The 22,612-nt window shown below is 46.0% G+C and overlaps 1 protein-coding gene across 1 annotated transcript in view; it reads left to right on the top strand.

Moving 5' to 3' along the window:
- Nucleotides 1–6,172: 6,172 nt before the first annotated feature.
- The window catches only part of JAG2 (jagged canonical Notch ligand 2), a 60,083-nt gene continuing 43,643 nt past the window's right edge, over nucleotides 6,173–22,612 (top strand). Inside the window, exons 1-2 of the mRNA XM_042867190.1 lie at nucleotides 6,173–6,454; nucleotides 6,587–6,910. Coding sequence (XP_042723124.1) covers nucleotides 6,173–6,454; nucleotides 6,587–6,910 — 606 coding nt within the window. The remainder of the gene's footprint in view (nucleotides 6,455–6,586; nucleotides 6,911–22,612) is intronic.

Genomic DNA, 22,612 nt, shown 5'->3' with positions numbered 1-22,612 from the left:
GAAAGCATATTTCAAAAACCTCATAGAACTGATAATCATGAGAAACAAGTCACAGAGAAAAGGGAATTCAGGAAAGTTGGCAGCAGCTTAAAGAAACAATGGTGGTAAGGACATCAATTCAAACAATCCCAGCAGAGGAGGAAAAGCAACTGTCACAAGATGATGTGCTTAAATCATCACCACTTCACTGATCACTAACACATGAAATAGTGTCTTCGGAAAACAGAAACTAGATTCACATGCCACTGAATGTAAATGCACAGCCCGAAGGTGTGGGACCAAGTCAGGAAAGTCAAGAGAGAAACAGAGAATCAACCAGCAGGATCAATGGACATCAAGAAAACTTCAAACACATTAGCAGTGACATGAAGGTGGTGGGAAGAACTACCCAAAAGGGAAGGAGAGGTGGTAGTGAATGGTGTAAAGACAGTGGAAGTTTTTACCTGCTTCAGATTTCAGTACAATGATCCCTTGTGGCAAAATGGTTACCACAGTTAGTGCTGAATGATAGCAGGGAAAGAACTCAGTCTAGAAAGAAGTGAGGAGTATTTATTCAGATTAAATATTATACTCTTGTACTGCCTGTTGAAACAATCTCATGATAGTTAGCAGCTCTATGAGACCTCAGAGAACCACCACAGTACCAGAAGACCAGAAAAGGGAGATGCAAACCCTTTTAAAAAGGAAGGAGCTGAAGAATGATGCTCAAGACAGCTTGATTTGAAATCCCAGAGAAAACTGGAAAAATAAATATTCTACAAATGTCTGGAAAATAACAAGGGGGTAACAGCAAAGATTTGTGAACTCAACAGCATTTTTTATTATTTTTTTTCCACTGGGGCAGCAGGGTATGCAAGAACTTGCAGATGCAATAAACCCATCCTTTACTGGATCATTCTATGATTCTATGACTTTGACACTCATATTTTATTATCATAACTAGAAGACATAATCTGAAGATCTGAAAAACCTCTTTAGAGGATGGCAAACCAAACTGAAATCAACTGTACTGGACTTCAGCAGTATTTGGATTAGATGAACTTTTAAGGTCCCTTCCAACTCAAATGATTCTACGATCCTACAATAATATCATGCCAAAACAAACAAACAAACAAACAAACCCAAGTCCTCCCTTCCTCTAAAAAAATACACTGAAGCAAGCACTGTGCTTGCTCACATTGCCAGTATTGACATATTTCTTTTACCTTACTCAGCACTACTGAGGTCTTATGGAACTCTGCACATTGGATTTAAGGAAATTGAGGAACGATTGTGAATAGACCAAAGCAGGGCCATAGGAACAATCAAGGGTGTAGAAAATATGATCTACCATCATAAGACCAAAAAAAAATCTTTTTCAGTGCAAACATGAGGCATCAGGAGAAGGCACAGTAGTGGTCTTCAACTACATGAAGAGCAGCGGTAGATAGGAAGGGAACATGATGTGCTCTGTATCCATTGCAAATAGGTCAAGAAGTGGGATCAAAGAGCAGCAGTACATACAGCACCATGCATGTCCTGATGGTTAACTGCTAGAACAAGTGATCTCAGCTGAGAATTTCTGTCTGGGGATGCTTTTAAGAAAAGGTCGGATACCCATCTGTTATGCAAGAAGCAGGCACTGTTTGTTCTGCTCTGTGGAATGGGATAAACTAGATAATCTCTGGATATCCCTTCTGACCTTCTTTTCTGTGATTCACACACCAGAAAAGCCATAGGTAGAGATTTCTGGCTTTTTTTGAGGATGACTGCAATGAACTTTGAGAGTGAAGGCCAGCTGTGGGTACAGCACGGCTCAGCCTATCTGAGAAGTCTCAAACTTAACCATTTTCCTGAGAATCCACAAAGACAAGGACTAGAAGAGCAGGAGCACACTGAGCCTCAGATCAGCTGAACTGGCTTTCTGCACTTTTTCCCTGGTGACCTGTTAACAGCTCATGCCCACCCACATCTCAAAACCTTTGAGCAGGGCTCTGAAATGTGGGAAGTGATCAGCTGGGAGTAACTCAGCAAGTCTGTGCCTTTGCTACATTTCTCCCATTTCATTAATATTGCTGGCCTTCAGAACCAATCTCTATAGAGTGAAACCAACCAGCTTCAGGGGCCAGATATCACATATGCTTTTGCTGGCAGAAGACCAGGCTCCAGAGCAGAAAGCTGGCCAGGCAGCAAGGCTGAGATGTTGGGAAGCACCTTCCTTTTGCTCCTCAAAGCCCTCAGAAACCAGTGCCAGCCCAGAGCTGGAGATAGGAAAGGGTGCTGCCAAGACCTCAGCTCCTTTCTGGCACAGCTTCCGTCAGGCATAGCTTTGTCTGCAAAGCTGGAGCCTGGAAGGCAGACAGATGCAAGCAGCACCTTGTGCCTTCTCCAGCTCGTCTTCTCTTGGACTGTGCAAGCAGCTTAACCTAAGGATAATTGCAGGTCTCCATTGGAAGGTGACTTATGACAATGTCCTTGCAGTTCAAGCCTGCTTACTTCCATGAAGAGCATGCATATGCGTGAACGCACAGGTTAAACACAATATATGAACCATCCAAATCCAGCAGGACTCTCTTCAGTCAAAGGAGAAGACACATCTTTGCCCTGCCAAGTCCACAGCAAAGCTCAAAATACCTCACTCAGCCAAGTTCCGCAAAAAGAGAGAGAAATCTTCCTCTAGTTACCCTCTACCTTCCTTCCTCAGAAGCTCTCTCCATTTGTACCATTAGCCCCAGCCCTCCACACAAAGGAGGAAAGAGAGAAATTAATTCTTCACAGCTGGTTCTGTCCTGCAATGCCTTGCTCTCAGGACAGGCAGCTGTAGCCTCTCCGGCCAGAAAGGGAGGGTTAACTCCTACCCTGCCAAGTTTCAGATGGAGACAATCCAAAATGATCTTCTTGCCTTTAAGTTTCCCAAGCGGATGCATTCTGGCCTGGATAAATGAGGTAAATGTCCACATCCACGCACATGCTGACAAACTACGTCCCTGTACCTCTGAAGTCTCAAAGGCGAGTGGAGAAACCCTTCCCCTTCCTAGCTCCTACTATCCTCCGGGGAGATTTTATGCAAATGATTTAATGAGCATACTTGCAAAGGATTTGCATACAGGCATAAACTTAACAGAGCGCGAAAGCCAAAATCCTGTCCCAGAGAGCTGGGATGAGGAGGTAAGGGGTGCAGGAATCCCACCCTGCCTGGGGCCATGGTGAGCGGGTCCTCCCCGACCTTTGGGACCGATGTTCTTCAGCCATGCCCCTGGTGAAGAACTGCAGGCTCAAGCTTAAAGTCAGGCATGAGCTTCCTCAGCCCTTCTTCAACTTTTTCCCCCTGCAGAGCCCCTAATCACAGAATGGCTTACGTTGAAAGGGACCTTAAAGATCACTGAGCTCCAGCTGCCTGCTGCGGGCTGGCTGCTACCCACTGGTTCCCACTTGCAGTCTAAAGGAGGAACAGAGCAATGTGAGGATCTATAGGTTTTTGAGCTCAATAACCCTCGTTTTCGTGGGAAGGGAGAAAGAAAAGTGCCTCAAACTTATGCTGGACACGGGGAAATTGTGCTGACCTGCACAGAGGAACACACAGGTGGGATGCTGCCCCAGGTGTGGTGCAAAGGATGGATCACCCAGCTCCTTCCCAATTCACCTCATGGTCCAGCACCTGGACTCATCCGAAAGCTCAAAGTTCATATAATGAGAAATATTTTTGCTGTTTTTCCTTCAAATCATCTCTGTGCGTAACTACAATGAAGCAGCTTTGTGTGCCTGCAGAAGAGTGAAAGTCCACAGCACTTGAACAATGGAGTTGGACTCGATGGTCCTTATGAGTCCCTTCCAACTTGGGTTTTCTATGATTCTCTGTCAATGTTAATAAGCTTTGTGAGAGAACAGGCTGAAAATGGGGCTGCAGCACCAAAAAGAATGAACATTTCCCTAAACAGAAAAAGAGAATGCCTGGAAATAGCAGCTCCCTGCTCCTGTGAAATCAGGTTACAGCAAGAAAAGGCATTTTAAATGGCACCGGAGTTTTTGAGCACCGTAGAATATTTACAAAGGCAAAAGCAAAGCACAAAAAGACCACGCAGTGTGCTCGAGGTAACAAAGCAATCGTGCGATGCAGCAGGTAACCGAGCTGGGTCTGCGGAGCCCGAGCATCTGCTGTAACTCCTGGATCATCTTTCTTCTGTATTGCATTTGCTCAGCATGGTGATAAAAATATGTCTTCCTCCAGAGGTAGATTGACCGCGTAATGCCAAGTGCAGATGATGAGGTTTTGCGTTTGTTTATGATGATACACGCAAACAAAATACCTGTCTTGCAAAATAGTTTGGCTGTCATCCACGGCAAAATAACCATTAGGCAGAAAGCAAGCCTAAGGACCTCCTTCCCTTCACTCACCAGAACAAAGTAATTAAAAGCCACATGGCATCCGCCTGTCCACTTGGCAGCGGTGCTATGGGCAGGGCTTTGGGCCCAGCAGAGCTGATCAGCAAAAGGTGGCAACTTGGAAACATCCCATCAAACCCTACATGTCCCCCCCCCCCTACCCCCCCCCCCCCCCCCCCGCCTCCTTCTACAGGCGGTTATCCCAAGGCGGAATCTTCACCAGAATGTAGTTTCAAAGAGAGGACGCACGACATAAAAGCAATATTTGCTGCTCCACTTCAGAGAGCTCCTGTTTGAGTTCAGGAGGGATAAGAGGGAAAGTCGGGGCTGCTGCTGGGGAGCAGACGAGGTGAGCGCGGGAGGCAGCGGGGTGGGCTCAGGACGGGGGTGAGAGCAACCAGCAGCAGCGCACTGAGCCATGAGTGGGAAAGGAGAATCAGGTCCGTAGGTGGGGAGCAGAAAGGCGAGGGGAGCAGGCGAACAAGAGGATTGGGGCTCGTGGCTTGCCAGCTGGCATGCAGCGAGCAGCTGCTGCTGTGTCAGCCCGGCCGAGGGCTGCAGCTGCACGCTGGCCTTGAATAGCGGAGCAGCAGCGTGCCGGCTGGCTGCTGAAGGGACAGGAGCTCAATGGGCAGGGGGGTCTGTGAAAGGTTTGGGAGCAGGGGAACACGACAGCGTTTTGATTTCAGAGCTGTTTGTTCTGCAATTGTCCACTCTGGCGTATGAGCGGTGCTCCGGAGTTAAAATGGGGAAGGGGGAGGGAGAGAAGCAGAAGGGAAAGTGAGGTCTTCAGCATAGAACTGGGCTTTAGGAGCGTATCTGCAGCGTGCAGTTGTCTGGATGCACAGCTTTCATAGTTGTCAGCAGGGATCAGAGTCACAGGGCGCTTAAAGCAGAGGGGAAATCTCTGCGTGCTCAGTGAGTGCCTCAGCCACCGCTGGAGAAGGGCAGGAGCCCAGCATCAGCCATCTGCTCCCACACCGTGTGTTGTAATGCTCCCAGTGAATTCAAGGCTTCTAGCAGCCCAAAGGCTTGACATGAGTGTGAGTGCTACAGCACAGCCAGGGTGCTCCCACCCCATGCACCGCTCCACTGCTGTCACCAATCTCATTCCATGTGCACACAGCATCTGTATGCCTCCATAGCTGCGGGTGATCCCACTCTGTGCAGTCTTCTGCAGTTATGCCCAAGCTCCTGCAGTTGTGCGTGTGCACCCACCCGCCCCAAGCACTCCACCATCAGTACGTGTGCGTGCACCCTAGGCACTCCTACATGAGTGTGGGCACACATTTCCCACGTGTTCTCCTATGTCCAAAGGCACATCCACCCTCGGTGCTCTCTCACAGCCATGCAGGGCCACCCAGCTGTTTGCACACAAACATCAGCACACGGACCTGACGTATCCCATGCGGGATGCACAAAGGACTCCTTCATGTTCTCCACGGCTATGCAGGCAGGTGGGGTGCGTGTAAGCGTTGCAGCTTGCGCCGCGCACGCTCCTCCACGGCCACGCTTTCACCGTACACGAGCGTGGAGCACCCTGCCTACTCCTCCACAGCCCCCACCTGCTTGCACGGGAGTGCGGGTGCTCGCATCGTGCGTGCAGCCCCACGGCTCCGCACGCAGCTGGCGGGACAGAAGCAGACCACGGCGCACAACGGGAGGAGTCCCGTCTATCGCGCCCCCCCCCCGCCCTCCCCGCTGTCCCTCCCTTTAAGAGCCGCCGCGGGCCCGGAGCTGGCCCCACCCGCCGTGCCGCGGGGCCGGGCCGTCCCCCTCATTAATATGAAGGCAGCGGCCGCGGCGGCGAATGGGTAATGAAGCTGTCACTCCGGCACCTACTTGTTGGCCGTCCGCGGAGCCGAGGCGCATAGAGGGCGAGCGGAGCCCGCGGGAGGGGAGCGGCGGCGGAGGAGCGCTCCGGGCGGCCCCGCCGGCAGCCCATGCCCTGCGGCCCCCCCGCCGCCCATGCCGCCAGCTGCGGGCTCGGCGGGCTGCTCTGAGGCGGCCGCGCGGAGCTGCAGCCATGCGGCACCCGGCCCCCCTCGGCCCCGCGCTGCTGCTGCTGCTGTTCTTGGCCGCCCGCGTGCAGGTAGGGGGGCTCTGCCCCGTTTTTCCAACCTCTCCCCCTCCCCCCTCCCCGACCTGCAGCCCACAACCCCACGCCTTCGCCCCGGCGCTGCGCTGCCGAGCCCCGTTCTCCCTTCGGCTCTTTTATTTTTAGGTGTCCCGCGGCACGGGCTATTTCGAGCTGCAGCTTAACTCGGTGCGGAATGTCAATGGGGAGCTGTTCAACGGGGAATGCTGCGACGGCGAGCAGAGCCCCCCGGAGCGGGACTGCGGCCGGGACGAGTGCGACACGTATGTGAAGGTGTGCCTCAAGGAGTACCAGGCCAAGATCTCCATGGGGGGACCCTGCAGCTACGGCTCCGGCTCCACCCCGGTACTCGGAGGGAATATTTTCTATCTGAACGGCGACAAATACCATCCCCGCGGCAGGAGCCCCGAGACGGGGCGGATCGTCATCCCGTTCCAGTACGCCTGGCCGGTAGGTGCCCTCCGGCTCTGCTGTTCGCCGGCGTTATTTTTCATTCTGCTGTTTTTGTTTTGTCGTTTCTTTTAATCGCGTTTCTTTAATCGCGAGGCGGGCGGGGGCCGTGCAACAAGTCGCGGTGCACGGAGAGCGGTCGCGGGGCTGCGCGCTTGCCGGAGCTCGCAGCGTGCGGCGGGTGTTGCTCAGGGCCGCCGTAGCGCGGAAACGCTTCAAAAAAAAAATGAAAGGAAAAAAAAAAAAAAAAGGATTAAACTCCTTGCTTTAATTTCTCAATATTTAATTATGCGGAGAAGTCGCGGAGCGCGGCGGGGCGCGCTGTTCCCAGCAGGGGGCGCCATAACGCGCAGCGCAGGTGGGGGCGCGGCGCGGGGCGCGTGCCGCGGCTCGCGAAGGGCGCGAGCTGCCGCCCCTCCTGGGGCGCGGGCGGGGCCGCCTGAGGAGGGGGGGGTGGGGGGGAGAGGAGGAGGAGGAGGGGAGCGGTGGCGGCGGCGCGCGCGCGCCCCCGCGGCGACCGTTGAAGCGGGGGTGGGAGGGGCGCCGCCCTCCTCCCTCCGCGCACCCAACGGCGGCGCCCCTCACTCAGCCCCGCACCTGTGTGGGGACGGAGGCCGAAGCTGCCGCCCCGCACGTGAGCAGGGGAGGATATCCGAAGGCCGGCGTTGAAACCTGACCCGCGGCTCGGCTGCGCGCAACCGAGGCCGCTTGAGAGGCGCTGGTGCCGCTCGCGTGCCTCCTCTCCCCTCCTCCCCGTTGCGGAGGCGGTGCGGTGGCACAGCTGTGGGCGGCGAGGTCGGATCGGCACCTGCGGCGGTCACCTGCGCAGCGGTGTCTGAGGAGCCCTGGCACAGCGCACAGCCCGCACGGCGGCTCGCGGCGTCCTCATCTCCAACACTGAGAGCGCGGAGGGGCGCAGCTCGTTGGCGCTGAGGGAAACGCTCCCCGGCGGCCCTCCGAAGTTCCCGTGCTGTCGCGGACCCGATGCTCGCGCACCTGAGCCCCTCCTCGGATGCTGGGGCTTTGCTCGAGTTAAGCTGAATAAAAGTGGGTAGATGATTAATGTCTCTGCTTGGTCGCTCGTGTTCTGATTGCTGGGCACTCTGAGCACCTTTGTTTCAGTGCCTGTTGAAATTAGGGTGCTGTTAATGGGTATAGTCAGTGCTGTACAGACGTTTGAAGCTGTGCTCGGAAGTGAAGATGGAGAGGAAAATGAGTATTCTTCCTCTTGTGGACCGTCTGTGATAGGCTTTGTGAAATCACAGGCTTCAGTAGGAGATTTCGGTAACAGTAGTACCCTAGACTTTATCTGCACGAGGCAGTAAAGGTGGCTTAAGTCACACTTCTAATTTGCCAGTTTCTGCTGTGTGAAAACAGGAGGAGGGCTGAGTAATCCCTGTGGTCCTGAAGCCCAGCTGCCTTTGTTTGGCTCTGTGTTGGGATAAGCACATCCCTACCTCGCTGCTGTGGAATGCAGTTGTTCTGTGCTCTTCTAGTCCTGAGAGCACAAGCCTACCTGTTCTCGCCCCACATCTCACAGGTAGATCACTGCTGTGTCTCTAAGTGTATGATACCATGTCTGCTGTTACTACTCGTGTAGTTGCACCCTGAGCCTTGTTCAGGAGTTGAAGACTTTGATGCCTATAGCTCCACTGCTGCTTTGCAGCTGTTGCAGAGCAGCCTGTTGTTTATTTAAACAGTGCCACTGCAGTCTGGTGGGTGGCTGGCTGATTTCTGGAAGGTTTAGCGAACCTTCTCCCTGCCCACCGTTGATGCTAAAAATAAGCTGTGTAGTAGTTGTATGTCTTAAAACAGTCTATGTGTTGCTGCCTGCAGATGCACTTAGGGAAAGAAGTCCCTCTTCTGTGTTGTAGTTTCATCTCTAATTATGGGTGCTCGCTTGGATGGAGAGCACAGCATCTGTCACAGCTGTACGTAAGCCATACAGACTGCACAAATAGGTTAAGCATTAAGGCAGTGCTCTTTTAACAACTTTTTTTTTTTTAAAGTGGATTGGTTCCCAGGTGAAGTTCCAACTTCTGAGGCAATTTCAAGATTATTCTTATCTCTGTACCCAAACAAGAAAAAAAACCAACAGTATAGACACAGGCTTTGCACTTGTGAATCAAGTTAGCTTTAGTGCATGGAAGCACTCCTGATGGTTCTAGACTGGATTTGTAAGATTGGGAAATCCAGTCCTGATGGAAGCCAGCATTAGTCTGTGTGGATTTCTTACTGAAACTCATCTGTATGATAGCTCCAAGGATACTGATATATGAAGTATATAAGTATAAATCACTTGAGGGAGGATTTTTTGACATCTGCTTGATATTGCAGTTCCTCAAGATGACAGCAGCTGTAATGCAAGTATAGTCATGAAAGGTATTTTTGCCTTTTTGTTACACTGTTTTTGGTTTTTTTTTTTTTTTTTTGTAATTTGACATAGTGAAAGTTTACAGTTAAAGGAAAGATTTTACTCTTAAAGAACACTATTGTCTTCTGTAAAGCTGCAGTACCAGACTTCAGTGACTTCTACTGTTTAGTACAGAGAAGGTTATCCTGCTTATTCTGATTTCCTGTCATCTTTAATATCATTAGTCTGATCTCTGATTTGCAAGAGGAGCTTGGGACATTGCCAGAAAGTTCTTAAAATTGCTACCTTGGGATACATCATCCCCAGAAATCTGGCAGTGGGAGAGGCTGAGGAACAGCTAGAACAATACAGCTGTCTTCCTCACCCACCTATCTCACATTTCTTTTGCCTCCTGCTGTAAAACATGCAGCTTAATGCACTTTTGAGGTCGTTAACAAACAGATGATGCAATTGCAGTTTGTGTGAATTTTAAAACAAAAGAAGGTTCCAAGTAGCTTTAAGGAATAAATTCTGGTCACTTGCACAGCTTAGGCTTGCTAAGCATTTTTTTTTTTTTTTTTAGCACAAAGCTGTTCAGACACCGGGGCTTCAAGTGCCTTGTCCTGTCTGAGTCAGGGAAAGCTTACAGAGCAGTAGTTAACAGAATAGCAGCAGGATTTCAGCTTTTTGGTTTGGTAAGGGAGGGGTTACTTGGAATGCTGGTTTTGAAGACCTTTTAAAGGTAAGGACATTCTCCTGGATGTATCATGCAGAACAATTTTTCATAATCTTTGCAAGATGGCGTGAAGTAGAGTTTGTGTGGTTTTTTTCTCTCCACCCTGTTCCTTCCCTGAGGGAATTTGCAGCTTTTCCTGCACTGTAAGTGTTGGTATGGCATTCATTACTTCAGTTAATTAGTCATATAGAGGAATTGTTCTGACTAGTCGTGGCTGTTGAAATCATAGATAACAGCATACATAATTATCTCCTCTCAGCCCCTCTGATGCTCTGGTGTGACTGACAGTGCAGCGTATGCACGAGTGCTCTGTGCTCTGAACTCTGCAGGTGAACTACAGAGTTCGGGGACTTGGAAATAAGTCAATCCTCAATGGCCAGGAGGAAAGCCATCAGTTTCACTTCCTTCTCCTTGCTGCTGATCGGCTGCTTAGCTTTTGGGCTTTGTATGTGTCTGAGGAAGGGCTCCTTGATGTTCAGGAGGTCCTCGCTGCTTGCTCTGTAAGCATGCCTTCCCCACTAGAGCGTAGGCAGCTTGTTTGTTGTATTTATATTCTTGGAACTCAAGCTTTCCCTTTTGAAAGTGTGGTTATAGTACTTATCTCTCAAGTTCAGAAGGACTGTTAACTTTCAGGTAGTTGAAAATAAGTGAAATTATGTGCGTTTAATATCCAGACTGTGAATTTTATCTGCATGCAGACCACGTGGGAGTCTCATCCAAATGCCTGGAAGTGTTCAGCCTTGAGCTAAAACATAAACCAGCATATGAACCATCGAGGACATAAAGCTGTTGAAAGGATAACTTGGCTGCAGCAGTAAATGCTGGGTTTCTTAGAAAGCAACTATACCCCCTCTCCTGCCAAGACCTGAGCAGGAATACTTGACCTTAGAGCTTTTATTACCTAATGGGTGCAGTGCTCTGGTATTTTCAGATGGCATCTACTTCAGTATAGTCCTCTGCATCAAGTTCTCTCCATCGTTCCAATTTGCAAACTTGTGTATGTTGTGAAGCAGCTAGGCCTCAGAGGCAGTTAGCCTTGAAGTAAGTTCCCTTGATCCTTGGAGCCTGCAGGGAACTAGATAGACTGCACACTTCCTATGGTCAGGCTATTTTTGTTTGGCTGGTAGAGCTACAACTGGTCTACCTTCTGTCTTAACACAGGCATCACTTTTTAAGATCGGGATCTTGAGGCTTCATAATGAAAACATTCTGGATTAGGTTACTGGTTGCTCGCTAGTAGGGTAAACGTACATTCTGTCACCTTGGATGGTGATCTGTTGTGTCAGATGTGCTCAAATCAGGCAGGTTAAAGCTAAATCACGAGCATTCAAAAGGGTTCTTGTATGCAGTTGTACCAGTGAAACATAATGGGCACTTCCATCGTGAAGATCAGAAGCCCACAAGTAAAGCATCAAGTGATACTCAGTGTGCCTCTAAATGATTGTACTTGGCTCTACCGAAGCTTAAAAAAAATACAGCAACTGCGAACCCAGTCCTAAGGAATACCTGAGGGCAGGAAATAAGCAAGAGCATCACCTTATACCACATGTAAAAATCTGTCTGGTATGGTGTGCAATTCATGTGCTGTATAACCTCTTGTTAGCAGAGGAAGTCAGCTTGGAAAAATAACGTAGAAGGTAGTGGTATATGTTGATGGACTGCATAAATGTGTGGTGTCTTATTTGCCAGCAGCCTATCTCTTTTCCCATGTGGAAGTCTGAGCTGAAAGCGCTAATCTTTTTAATATTCAACTCCTTTTCTATCCCTGAGCTTGTTATTGACTGCCAGATTGGCTTGTTGGTAGATGTGGGACTGCCCTGGTAACTGGCACGGCAAACTTTCTTGTGTTTACAGAAGCACCTGCAGCCCTTGCGCACACACACACAGTCATTCCCTGCCTGTTGTGTGGTTCAGGGACAGACAACGCAGTGGATTGGAGAACATGGACTTTCTCAATCTGTATGTCCTCAGTCTTGGAGAAGCAGGTCATGGAATCACAAGCTTTCACCTGCTTAGTATTGTATTTGCCTTAAAACCTTTTTGATCAGAGAAGAGTATGTTGAGGGAATGATTTATTACATAAAAATATCCTTTCAGTTTGGGGTTATGCAAATGCAGAGTAGCTTGCAGGTTTTGCCATGTTCCGTTTTAAGTGAAGATCATCTGCTTATGTTTTAGAGACTAGCTTTAGCAGTGCTGAGTAGAAGCAATTCCATTTGATTTCAGTAGCAGCTGCAGGTGTCACCTCTAAAAAAGAATCAAGGCCTTAATGGTGGGCACTTCAGAACTACTCTTTGAAAAAGGGATTTATTATTGGCATGCTGTCTGTGCCAGCAACTATTTGCAGCTTGCCTGAAATAGAAAGCCTAAAGACTTAAGTTTCATGTAACTGTAGAAAATCTTATCTTCTAATTTGAAGCAGAAATGTTCTTTGCACTCTTAATCCTTCATATACTGCTGTTATTGAATCTAGAATTTCTTACGTCTTTGGAATAAATGTGTTTTAGAGAACAGTATTTTAACTATTTAAACCTTTGTACCTTAACCTTTGGTGGGTTGGGGGGAGTATGAACATTGTGGGGATGACCAAAAAGGAAAACACTTCTATTTATACTCCTTAAAATCTGCAATAGGTAAACACTTATCTATTAGAAAAACTGAGGCTAATCTTAAAACTTGCAGGCAGGTAGCTTTCCCTCCAGGACACTGAATGGTGTGCTTACACCTCTTGCCAACTTTCTAATCTTTATTCCAGAAGGTACTTCAGCTTCAGTGGTACCGTGTGCTCTTAGGCACACAGCTGGTGTGGGCATCACATCTCTGAAAACGACAAAGGTGTTAAAGCAGTTGGGATTACCTTTTGCTAGAGCATGTGAGGTGGAGAAGAAGGTGAGGTAGAAACCGAGCGTGTTCCGTTCACCACAACATGATGGAAGCTTTGTAGCACTGCTCTGGGCTGTTTGAAGATGTTCCAGCTACTGTTTTTTCTTAAGGAATAAAAACCCAAGCCCAAAAAAACAACCCACCAGCCTGCATATGAAAGATCTGCGATAGGCATGAGAGCATGTAGCTTTCATCTTAAATGATGTGGTTCATCTTTAACATAGTGGTTGGGGTAAAACCATAATTGGATGTGTTTTTATCAGGCTTGTGATATCTGGCCTATTTGAGCCACGGTCTCGTTGTACTGTAGGCTGAGAGATCCTGTGAAGTTCAAGGAAATCTGTTGGTCTGGCTGTTGAGAAGCCTTGTATTGTTGAATTTAACTTCTGAGTTTGGTGCTACTGCTTTTGTATTCCCTGCACAAATCCAGCTCATCATGAGGCTTCAGTTGCTATTAGGAGTTCACTGGCTGCCAGCACAGAAGCTATGAAAAAATTAATCTTCTGTCAAGCCATAGATTATGTGAAACAATTACTTTTTGTGGATGTAGGAAGTGCCAAAAATGGTTTTGTGTAGTTTTAAGCTGCTTGTCATAAGTTGCCACACATTTTTTTTCTCTTGTATGAGATTGTATTTAAGGCAGATGGTATGCGAGGTAAACAGTGATTTACTTTTTGCCTTTCAAAATGACTTTCATTTGTTGGTATCTGGCTGACCCCCCGCTGAGCAACACCATGTAGGTGAGAGTCAGCGTGCAGGTGAGAGGGGTGGAATTTACCTGTGCTGTGTAATCTCACTCCTTCACTTGTTTTTCCTGTATGCGTTGGTTTGTGTAAGCGTGGGCTTTGAAATACATGCAATGAACATACTTTAGAAACTAAGTTCGTAAAGCAGCTGTGATCACATCGTACACTTAGTCATCTGCAGAAGCTTTAAATTACTCCATGCCTGAAAGCTTCCCTCCCTTTTCTGAAAACAAGACCGATGTTTTGTCAACTCTGTGTGGGTCCTATTTGCATTGCTTGCTGTAGTTAGAGCTGTTCAACCTACTGAAGAGGGAGGGTCACTTTACAACTCGCACACCAGTTGACTTTCCTTTGGGTTGCTCCGGTTCCATGTGCTGGTATCCACTGAGCTGGAAGAAGCTGTGAGCAGTGGCTTGAAAGCAGAGTGACAAGCTGAAAGAATGAGTGGGGTGCATTGGTAGTTCTTCTGCCCATTAGTGCTAAGTGAGATACTAAAGGATGGTTGCTGCTGCTCCTTTGCAGTAGTGCTGCTGTTCTCTTCCTCTTCAGCACTCAGATGGTCTTTGTCAGCCTTGTGGCTGCTCTGGCTCCTGGTTAGTAGGTATCTAAGTTTGGTTGGCCTTTAGCCGCTGCTGGCTGCTGTTATCGACTTGGTGGCTTTGGGATGGTATGTTTAGCCATCCTGTGAGTGGGAGGTGACACATGATATGGCCACCTCCCATGTGCCCTGGCTGCTGTCACTGAGGCTGGGTAGCGGGCCAGTGAGTGGATGGCTGGGATCACCTGTGCTGCATCATGCTGTGTTCTGGGCTGCATTAAAAAAGGGGTGGCCAGCAGGGAGAGGGAGGTGGTTGTCCCCTTCTACTCGGCTCTTGTGAGGACCCCGTCTGCAGTACTGCATCCAGGCCTGGGGCCCCCAGCGCAGGAAGGATGTGGAGCTCTTGGAGCGGGTCCAGAGGAGGGCATTAAGATGATCAGATGGCTGGAGCACCTCTCCTGTGAGGAAAGGTTGAGGGAACTGGGCTTGTTTAGCTTGGAGAAGAGAAGGCTTTGGGTGGAACCTCATTGTGGCCTTCCAGTATTTGAAGGGTGCATATAGACAGGAGGAGAATGGGACTGTCCTACAGCTACTGCCTTCCTCTCCTGTATGCCCAGGGACAGAGCTGCAGGAGCACATAGGGCTGTGTGGGTGTCTTTTCTAAATCATCTCGAGTCAGAGGAGCGGCCAAGTCGGGCTTTTGGTGCCTTTGCTTGCTATGTAAGAGAAAAAACAACCTGTATATGAAACTTAGCAAACAGTCTTAATTGGTGACTATCATATGTGCATTGATATAGAAAAGCAATGAAGCTTGTCTAGGACTGAACAGTTAAGTCACTATGTTTTAAGTTACTCAGATGCCTTTGGTCTGGTGGCCTGGGTTCTGTTCAGTGATGTACAAAACAGTAGGTGCATCTTATCTCCAAAGGCTTAGATACAAACTCACACTGAGATGAATGCTTGCTCTTAGTCTGATATGTCTGCTGTTGCTTTAGGTATTGAACTTAGTTCTTATAACTATCTCCAGAGAATGGTTTACTGTTACAAAACATTGTTTAACAGCTGAGCTGTAGCTTGTACTTATTTACTAAACTCTATCTCCAGGGTGATTTTTAAGAATGGTTATTAGCTGTTACTGTGTATGAAGAGGAGGAAAACTGACTTCTACAGACTCACATTTTGGATACTGACTAAAAGTTTAGAAAGCACATCTTACGTGAAAATCTTCTGGTAGCTAAGTGCTAAGAGGAACTTGGCTAAAAACACAGTAAGCGTGGATTTTATCTGTGGTTGAAATTAGTGTGCTTCCCAACAGCAGCTAGAATGCTGCATTAGATGGAAGGGGCATGGCATTTCAAGGCTGAATGGCAATCTTAGTCTTGATTAGAGCTTGCAGAGGTTGCTAAGAAACAGCCTAATAGTCCTTGAGTAACCAATTATATGCCCCTTGGACAGATGCACAGGTGCTCATTCTCTAAAGTTTTTTTTAAATCTGAGATAAGACTGGAGTATTAGTACATAAACTGCAATCTGTTTACATCCTGCTTCAGGCTTGGAAGTCCTGATCGTATATATCTTGTTCCCAGCAGGATGTGTTCTGGTGGCTTTTATTCAGTACATCATTATTTTACTATTATTACACTTAAAATGTTTCTTGCAGTGCATCTTCAATTCCTAAATAGTCCACTGGTTTTCTAATCTGTTGTGCTTGCTAGTTCTCTGAACATACAGCTTAAGTAACTGAGTGTCTGATACTTGAATTGGATGAACTTTACACATCCAGGCTTTTAATAAGGTGGCAGGGTCGATTCTGATGCAGTATCTTGTAATCAGTGGGAGCTGTGTCAGACTGAGCAACTTTCAGTACTCACAGAGCAGTGCATCTAAATGGTAGTGAAATACTGCATGAGCTGGCTGTTAGCTTAAAACACTGTGATGTTTTGGTCTTTTCTGGGTGTGTATTTCTATTACTGATGTTTCAACTTGACAAATTTTAAGTTAATGTAGAACAGTCTACATTGTTAAAGCTTAAGGTCCTGGCTTCTACCTGGAGAACTTAAGCTCTATTCAGGGGGCTGGTTGATCTTGGAAGGCTGACTGACGTGCTTTAGGCAGCGAGCTGAGGAATACATGAGCAGCTTAGTTATTGATCTACTCCAATAAAGACTGCAGTAGTTCAGCAGGGTGTGCAGCTCTGGCTTCCATTTGCTGTTCTTTCTGTTGGCTGAAGACAGTTCTAACAGTACAGGTTGAGTAACTTGTGTGCTGCCTCAGATTTTTGGGAGGTGGTTCCTTGCTCTTGTGCTATACATAAAGACTTTCTTTTTGTGTGTGGTTTTGATAGTTCTACCTCTCTATGGTGTTAAAACCAGTATGACTTTCCTTGTTGTAGCATGGAGTCTTCACTGTAACTGGCTGCGTGCTGTCGAAGTCTAGAAGTCAGACCATGTTTACTTGATGAGGGGTGTTGAAGGACAAGCATAGCCCTTGTTTATGGTTGTTTGTCTATACAACAATGAAGTGATAGCATCTCCTTATTGTTTGTAAACTGCTCTTTAAACCATATATTTATATATAGGCACAAAGAGTTGTAGTGTTGTATTCATCTGTTGAAGAGCTTTGTAGTATTATTCCCTGGTTGATCCATACAGACCAATGCTTTCTTCTATTAGAAAGCGGGAAGGGGATGGAAGTAGAAAAACCAACTTAGGTTTGTGTACTGAATACTTCAAATACACTCCTGCAGTGTTTTCTGATGTCCATCGTTAAGCTGGGGTGACGTTGGGGTTGCACAGCTTGTAGATGCTTTGCATCTCTCTCTGTAAGAGAAAATGTGAAGTGGCTGATCAAATTTAGCTGGTGGCAATTCTTAAGGGGTTAATTTTCAGAAATGAAATCCTTTTTTTTTTTTTTTTTAGCACTACATGTTACTGTGAACTGCCATAATGAACTGTCACAGGGCTTCTAGAGAACAAGCTCTTGAATATCAAGAGCTTTGTATCTACTCCTTGATCACTGCAGATTTAGAGTAAATGAAATGAACTGGCAGGAGGAGTTTGTCTGACTTCTGACAGCCTTACACCAGTGTTAATTTGTGTGCCTCTAAGTCTTCAGGATAGACTCTAAAAAACTGTGATGGTCTGCAAGACTTCTGTTAGCCAAGGAATCTGAAGAAGGTAGAAGAGCAGAAGTGTTAAAAAGATTGAGAAGTATTCACTTGTGGGTCTTGCTGAATTATGAATCCTATTTTGGGCTACCAAAACTATTTATGGAACAGTTTTTTTTTTTTTTTTTTTAAATGTTCATTGGGTTTATGTGGCTTTTCTGTATTCTTCCTTAAGAAGAAAACTGTGACACTGATACTTTTGGGAAGTAACTAGTAGTTAACAATGAAATCAGTTTGAGAACTTGCTGTGAGACCTGGCTTTTGTAGCTTCCAGATCTGTATCAGTGTGGGGAAGAAAAAATAAAGCAGCGCTCTTAATTCACAAGTGCCTGCTTTCACTTTTTGGTCCATGTACTCTGCTATACCTGTTACAAAGGAGTTCTGGTGCCGCTTTGTTACTCTGGAGTTGATAGACTTAAGGTTAGCATATATTCAGATAGAATCTTGGAATTACAGACTTCATGTACTGCTGTATGCCGTATCAATTTGTTGCTGTAAGCAGTTAATTTTTAATAGGAATTAAATACAGCATGGTGATTGGTGCTGAAAACGTGATTAACATTTACTGTAGCTACAAAGTACTGTTCAGAAGATTCCATGTTGCTGCTAAAATAAGAAGCAGGCATTTGTTTTGGGAGCGTGTTTGTATGAGCTTTTCTGGACACTGGTGCTGCCGTGTATACATAACAGGTATGCTGCACACAGTTAAATATTGGTTCAAATCTGTTGTGTGTGTTGATCTCTGAAAGAATTTGTCCTCTTACAGCAGTAGGTTTTCTGGTCAGCTTATTTCTGCGTGTTTGTGAGAGCAGTGAGGCACAGGCAGAGCGTTGGTCATGTCTGCAGCATCCTGGTGCTGAGGAGGTGGTAAGGTGAGCAGCTACCTAAGAAATGGAAATTAAGGTCATTCAATTTAGCTGTGGCTACCAAAATCTTTGCTTGTGTGTCTTCTTTCATACACGTCTGGTATTGCCCACTTAGCTTTAGCTTTAATGGGATTCAGTTGGGTAGAATTGACGAGAAAGTTGAGTAGGACTTAGAAAAACACTGCCTTTAGCTCAGTGCTTCTGTAGGAACAGAGGTTGAGTATGGGCCTCTGCTTCCTCGGGCAGGGCATCCACACTCATTAGGTTGAGCTAGTTTCGTGGCCACCTGCCTTTTCAGAAACAAAGGAAAAGACAGAGGTGCTGCCACCAGCTAATGTTATTTAAAAGGGTTACGATTAAAATACTCTTTATTCTGAGGAACTTTACATGTATAGAACTCAAGGGCATATCTGTCTTTTCTATATTCGCCTACTTTCTTGGGATGTGTATTTGCAATACAAAAGAGTGCATGCAGGTGTTCTGTGTTTAGAACAATAATTAAAGTGTTATTACATATTTACTTTAATTCCCTCTTGACTTCAAGTTGAAATTATAATGATGTATGGCTTGAAGTGCCCAGAGGACACTAATATCCATGCTGCATGGAGCAGAGGGGAGGGAAGAGCAGTATTAATTACTAGTTCATCTTTTGAATTTGAATTGTTAGCATAAAACAAGGCTTGCATCAACATTTAATTGGTCTTCGTGGTTGTTACATAGGCATCAAAAGAGATGATCTAGGTACATTTTCATTAATGCAACAAGAAAGTGTACCTATAATGGACTTAATTTATCTTGGACTTCTTCCAAGACTTTAGGAAAGGAGTGGGGCATGGATACTTGGTTACTGTCAAGTTTGCCACCTTCAAAGGTGGTAGCAAGGCTGAAAGCTTCATTTTGAATCTAATGAAATGATATTATGATGATGCCTATCTGACTGCAGTGTATTGCATTTGTATGCGTCTTTCTAGCAGGCTTTTTTTCTGTTCTCTTATGTCACTGATACTTCCTTCTGGTATTTGCTATTGGATTAACTCAGAGGATTTCTGGAAATTCCCAGTGCTGGCTTCAGATGTGGTAGAGAAGAGAATATCTTAATAGCCTTGAAGTTGTGAGACTATTTAAGGTGTAAATAGCTTTCATGTAAAAGGCAAATATCTATTGAAACTTAATCCCATGACTCTGTTTCTGAAAATGTTTTTTTTTGCCAGGCCAAAGGCTGTCCACTAAAATCAGGCACTGGTGGAGAAACATCTGCTGGAGTTGTTACTCTTCTGTATGTAATTTCTGATTTAATCTCTGTTTCTAATCTCAGTTTAAAAGCACCCTGTGTTCTCCCTACATAGGATAGAAGGGAAGGCTATGACTTGAGGTTCCAGCAGGTTTGCAAGGTTGATTCCCACTGAAATTGTTCTTCCTTGTTCTTTTCTACTCTAGAACTGTCACAGAGAAACAATTTTGGAGAGTTTGTACTGGGATCCCTGTGAGGGGCAGGTACAGTGCAAATTGTGTGCTTGTATGACTGCCCTCAGGTAAACCAGTTAGGATGTTGCTTCTCTTGGTATGGCTGTAGTACAGCATGCCAAATTGTATTGTTTTGGTAGCTGTTACATTTTAATGGCTTTAAATTTCAAATAGTTGGCTTTCCTTTGTTTGATTTCTTCTCAGGCAGAAAGGGAAAGTGTGCTGATTTTATACCCATGCATTGTAGCGTGTATGGAAGAGATGTGACAGTTGGTAGAAGCTGTTTTTCTTAATGAGGCCTGTTTTCCTCACTCCTGAATGTTTTGTGGGCCGCTGGTCCTCTGTCAGTAGATCTAGGGATCTAACTCCTTTGAAGGTAATGAGTGCAGGCAAAAACCTGCCATGCTTTTTGTTGCAGGCTGCAATGTGTGGGTTTCCTTTACGTGGAAGAAAAGCAGCTTTAGTGAGCTGTTGAATGATACTCATTTTTTAGTAGTATTTTCTGTCTTCAGAGACCAAAAAAAGGGCCTTCTGTGCGTACTTAGTAAAAACTGTCTTTCAAGGTATTTTTCCCTACTGGACCGAGTGTAAAAGTTTGCAAACATTTTCAAGCAGGCTCATCTCTATAGGTGTAACTTCAAAAGGCTGGTGATATCTTAACTTGTGCTTCCCCATCCCTGATCTTTTTGGACTGTTTGCTTCCTGAGGTTGCCAAGGATTCTGCTTGAGGCTCAGATTGTGAAGCTGTGCTGTTTGAGCACTGAACTGAGCTTAATGCTGACTCGGTGCTGCTGGGGCAGATCTGAAGGGCCATCAAGATTTGTCTTGTGGCTAGCTTTATTAGGGCTGCTCAGAGTAACCATGTAAAGTATGGAGGAAAATGCTTTAGAAGTGAAGGCTCGTAATGAGACTTGCAGACTGATAGTCCTGTAGTTTGTAATCTGGAATAATAACAGCAAATTCCTTCAATTATTAGACATTATAGATAGTAGTGGAATGTTTGAGGTGGTTCCCTCAAATTAGGCAAATGTCAGCAGTCTGTGACTTTTCTTTCCCAGCTGTCAAGTTTCAACATTTCTCCAGTTAGCTGATATTTCCAGTCTGCCACAGGTGCTTTGCCTTTGTGACTACCTTACCAGTCATGCTAACATCACCCTTTGTATTGTGCCCCTAACTCCCCTCAAATGCAGACAGTGTTCTGAGGGCAGTGCTACCTCTCTAGATTGGTTCTTGAGAATCATAGAACGCAAGAGGTCCAGTTTTTAGTGGGGGGAGTGATACCTTGTGCTGCTCCTGTTTGTGTAGAGCTGTGATGCTTAGCTCAGCAACACACACAGATGGTATCAAATCAGTTTCTTTTGGAGTAAGTAGCCAGTGCTGGCACCAGTCATGTATTACACAGAAGCCAGGAGAGATTGTTTTTGACCATGACATACAGTAGTTGAAGCCTGACAATGAGTTGTCTAGTAATGCAAGTTATTTCTCAGTTCAGCCTTCACCAAGAAATGTACTGAGCTTTTCATAGTTAAAACAGGGATTTAAATACAAAGTGCTGACAATTTTGTGTGGGGAGGAAATTGCTATGAGATCAGTGAACTTAATATTCTACCTGACACTTGTCAAACTTCATTAAGGTACTGAAGAGTAAGTGCTTGTTTCGTTTGTGCATTTCTCTTACGTGTCATTGGATGACACCATGTTCTGCTTTGTACCACCCAGCTTGGAGTTAATTGCTCTTAAGGACCAGCTGGGCTACCATTTTCCCAGGAAAAGTTTCAAAAGCCTCTAGACCTCCAAATCTTTATTCTAGTTAGTAACATCTCCCAGTTAGTAGCTCCAGCTCAGCTTGTCTTTTTCTTCAAATAGCATTTGTTTTGTGCTGCAACAAGTACAAGGCTTGGTATGGATGTTACCTGCATGATTTGGTGGCTTTTGGAATTGGCTAACTTCAGGTGACAGCACTGCAGAAAGGACAATCTTAATTAAATTAGATTTTCTCAGATGTTATAGCTTTCAAAGAGGAGTTCCAAGGTATAATTATAAATTCTGTTTTTTTCGTTATCCCTCAAACATTGCTTGGTCACAATGTGGTTTACCCCAAGATAGGTACTGATGACTTGAGCAGGCCTGCAAGAGCCTGCATAGTGAATGCTTCTTAGTAGTGGTCTCTTGTTTTAATGCTAGCTATCAGAAAAAGTAGAATACTTCATCAGCTGCCAGGTTAAAGATGGAGTTGAGGGAACATAAACAAATCCTTATGGGTAAGGACTAGGCAAGAATATGTAAGAGCTTGTTATTTATTTATTTTTTTTTTTTTCAAACAAGAACCTTCATCTAGTTGTGATTGGTGTCAAATGCTTGTGTTAGTCTGCTTGTGGACTGCCAAGCTTTGCATGAAGTGCCTTCTTGTTGTGTTTGTTTTCTGTGGGTTTTTTGTCCCTGAGCATGGCTCCTTTTGGCTTAATTTAATGACCTGGCGTTCTTGTCGAGGCCAGGAATTGTTTTTCTTCAGCATCTCCCTGGCCTTTTGTAATAGAAATCTACAAAGCCACGTACTTCAGTTCTTTCCCTTCCAGCCTGAAGAGTTTTGACCGTTGTTTTCATTCTTTGTAGAAAAGTCATCCCCTACTTGGTCATGGCACGCTGAAGCCATGCTGCTTCCCATCCCCTTCTGCTACAGAATTGCTCAGTGACAAGACACAGTCTGTGGTTTTGTTCCCCCTCTTTCTTTGGCTAGAGCCAAAGTGCCCAGCTGCTCTGAGTCTTAAGTAGTCAAGACATGGATGCGAGTTGGGGACCTGATCTCTTGCTGTACACAAAACTTGTGCTGAGCTTGTGAACGCAGCTTGCTTGGATAGAATGAAGTGGCTCTAATTGAATGAGTAGAGCTGGTCATGGAATCGACTTAAAGATGTATTTTGTGAAGCCTTGCTTATCAAAATCTTCACAG

Source organism: Lagopus leucura, unplaced genomic scaffold (assembly GCF_019238085.1).
Source record: "Lagopus leucura isolate 7727_CA_CO unplaced genomic scaffold, USGS_WTPT01 Super-Scaffold_1, whole genome shotgun sequence".
Classification (NCBI taxonomy): Eukaryota; Metazoa; Chordata; class Aves; order Galliformes; family Phasianidae; genus Lagopus; species Lagopus leucura.
The sequence above is the reverse complement of the archived record's forward strand: the minus strand, read 5'-3'. Positions and strand labels throughout refer to the sequence as shown.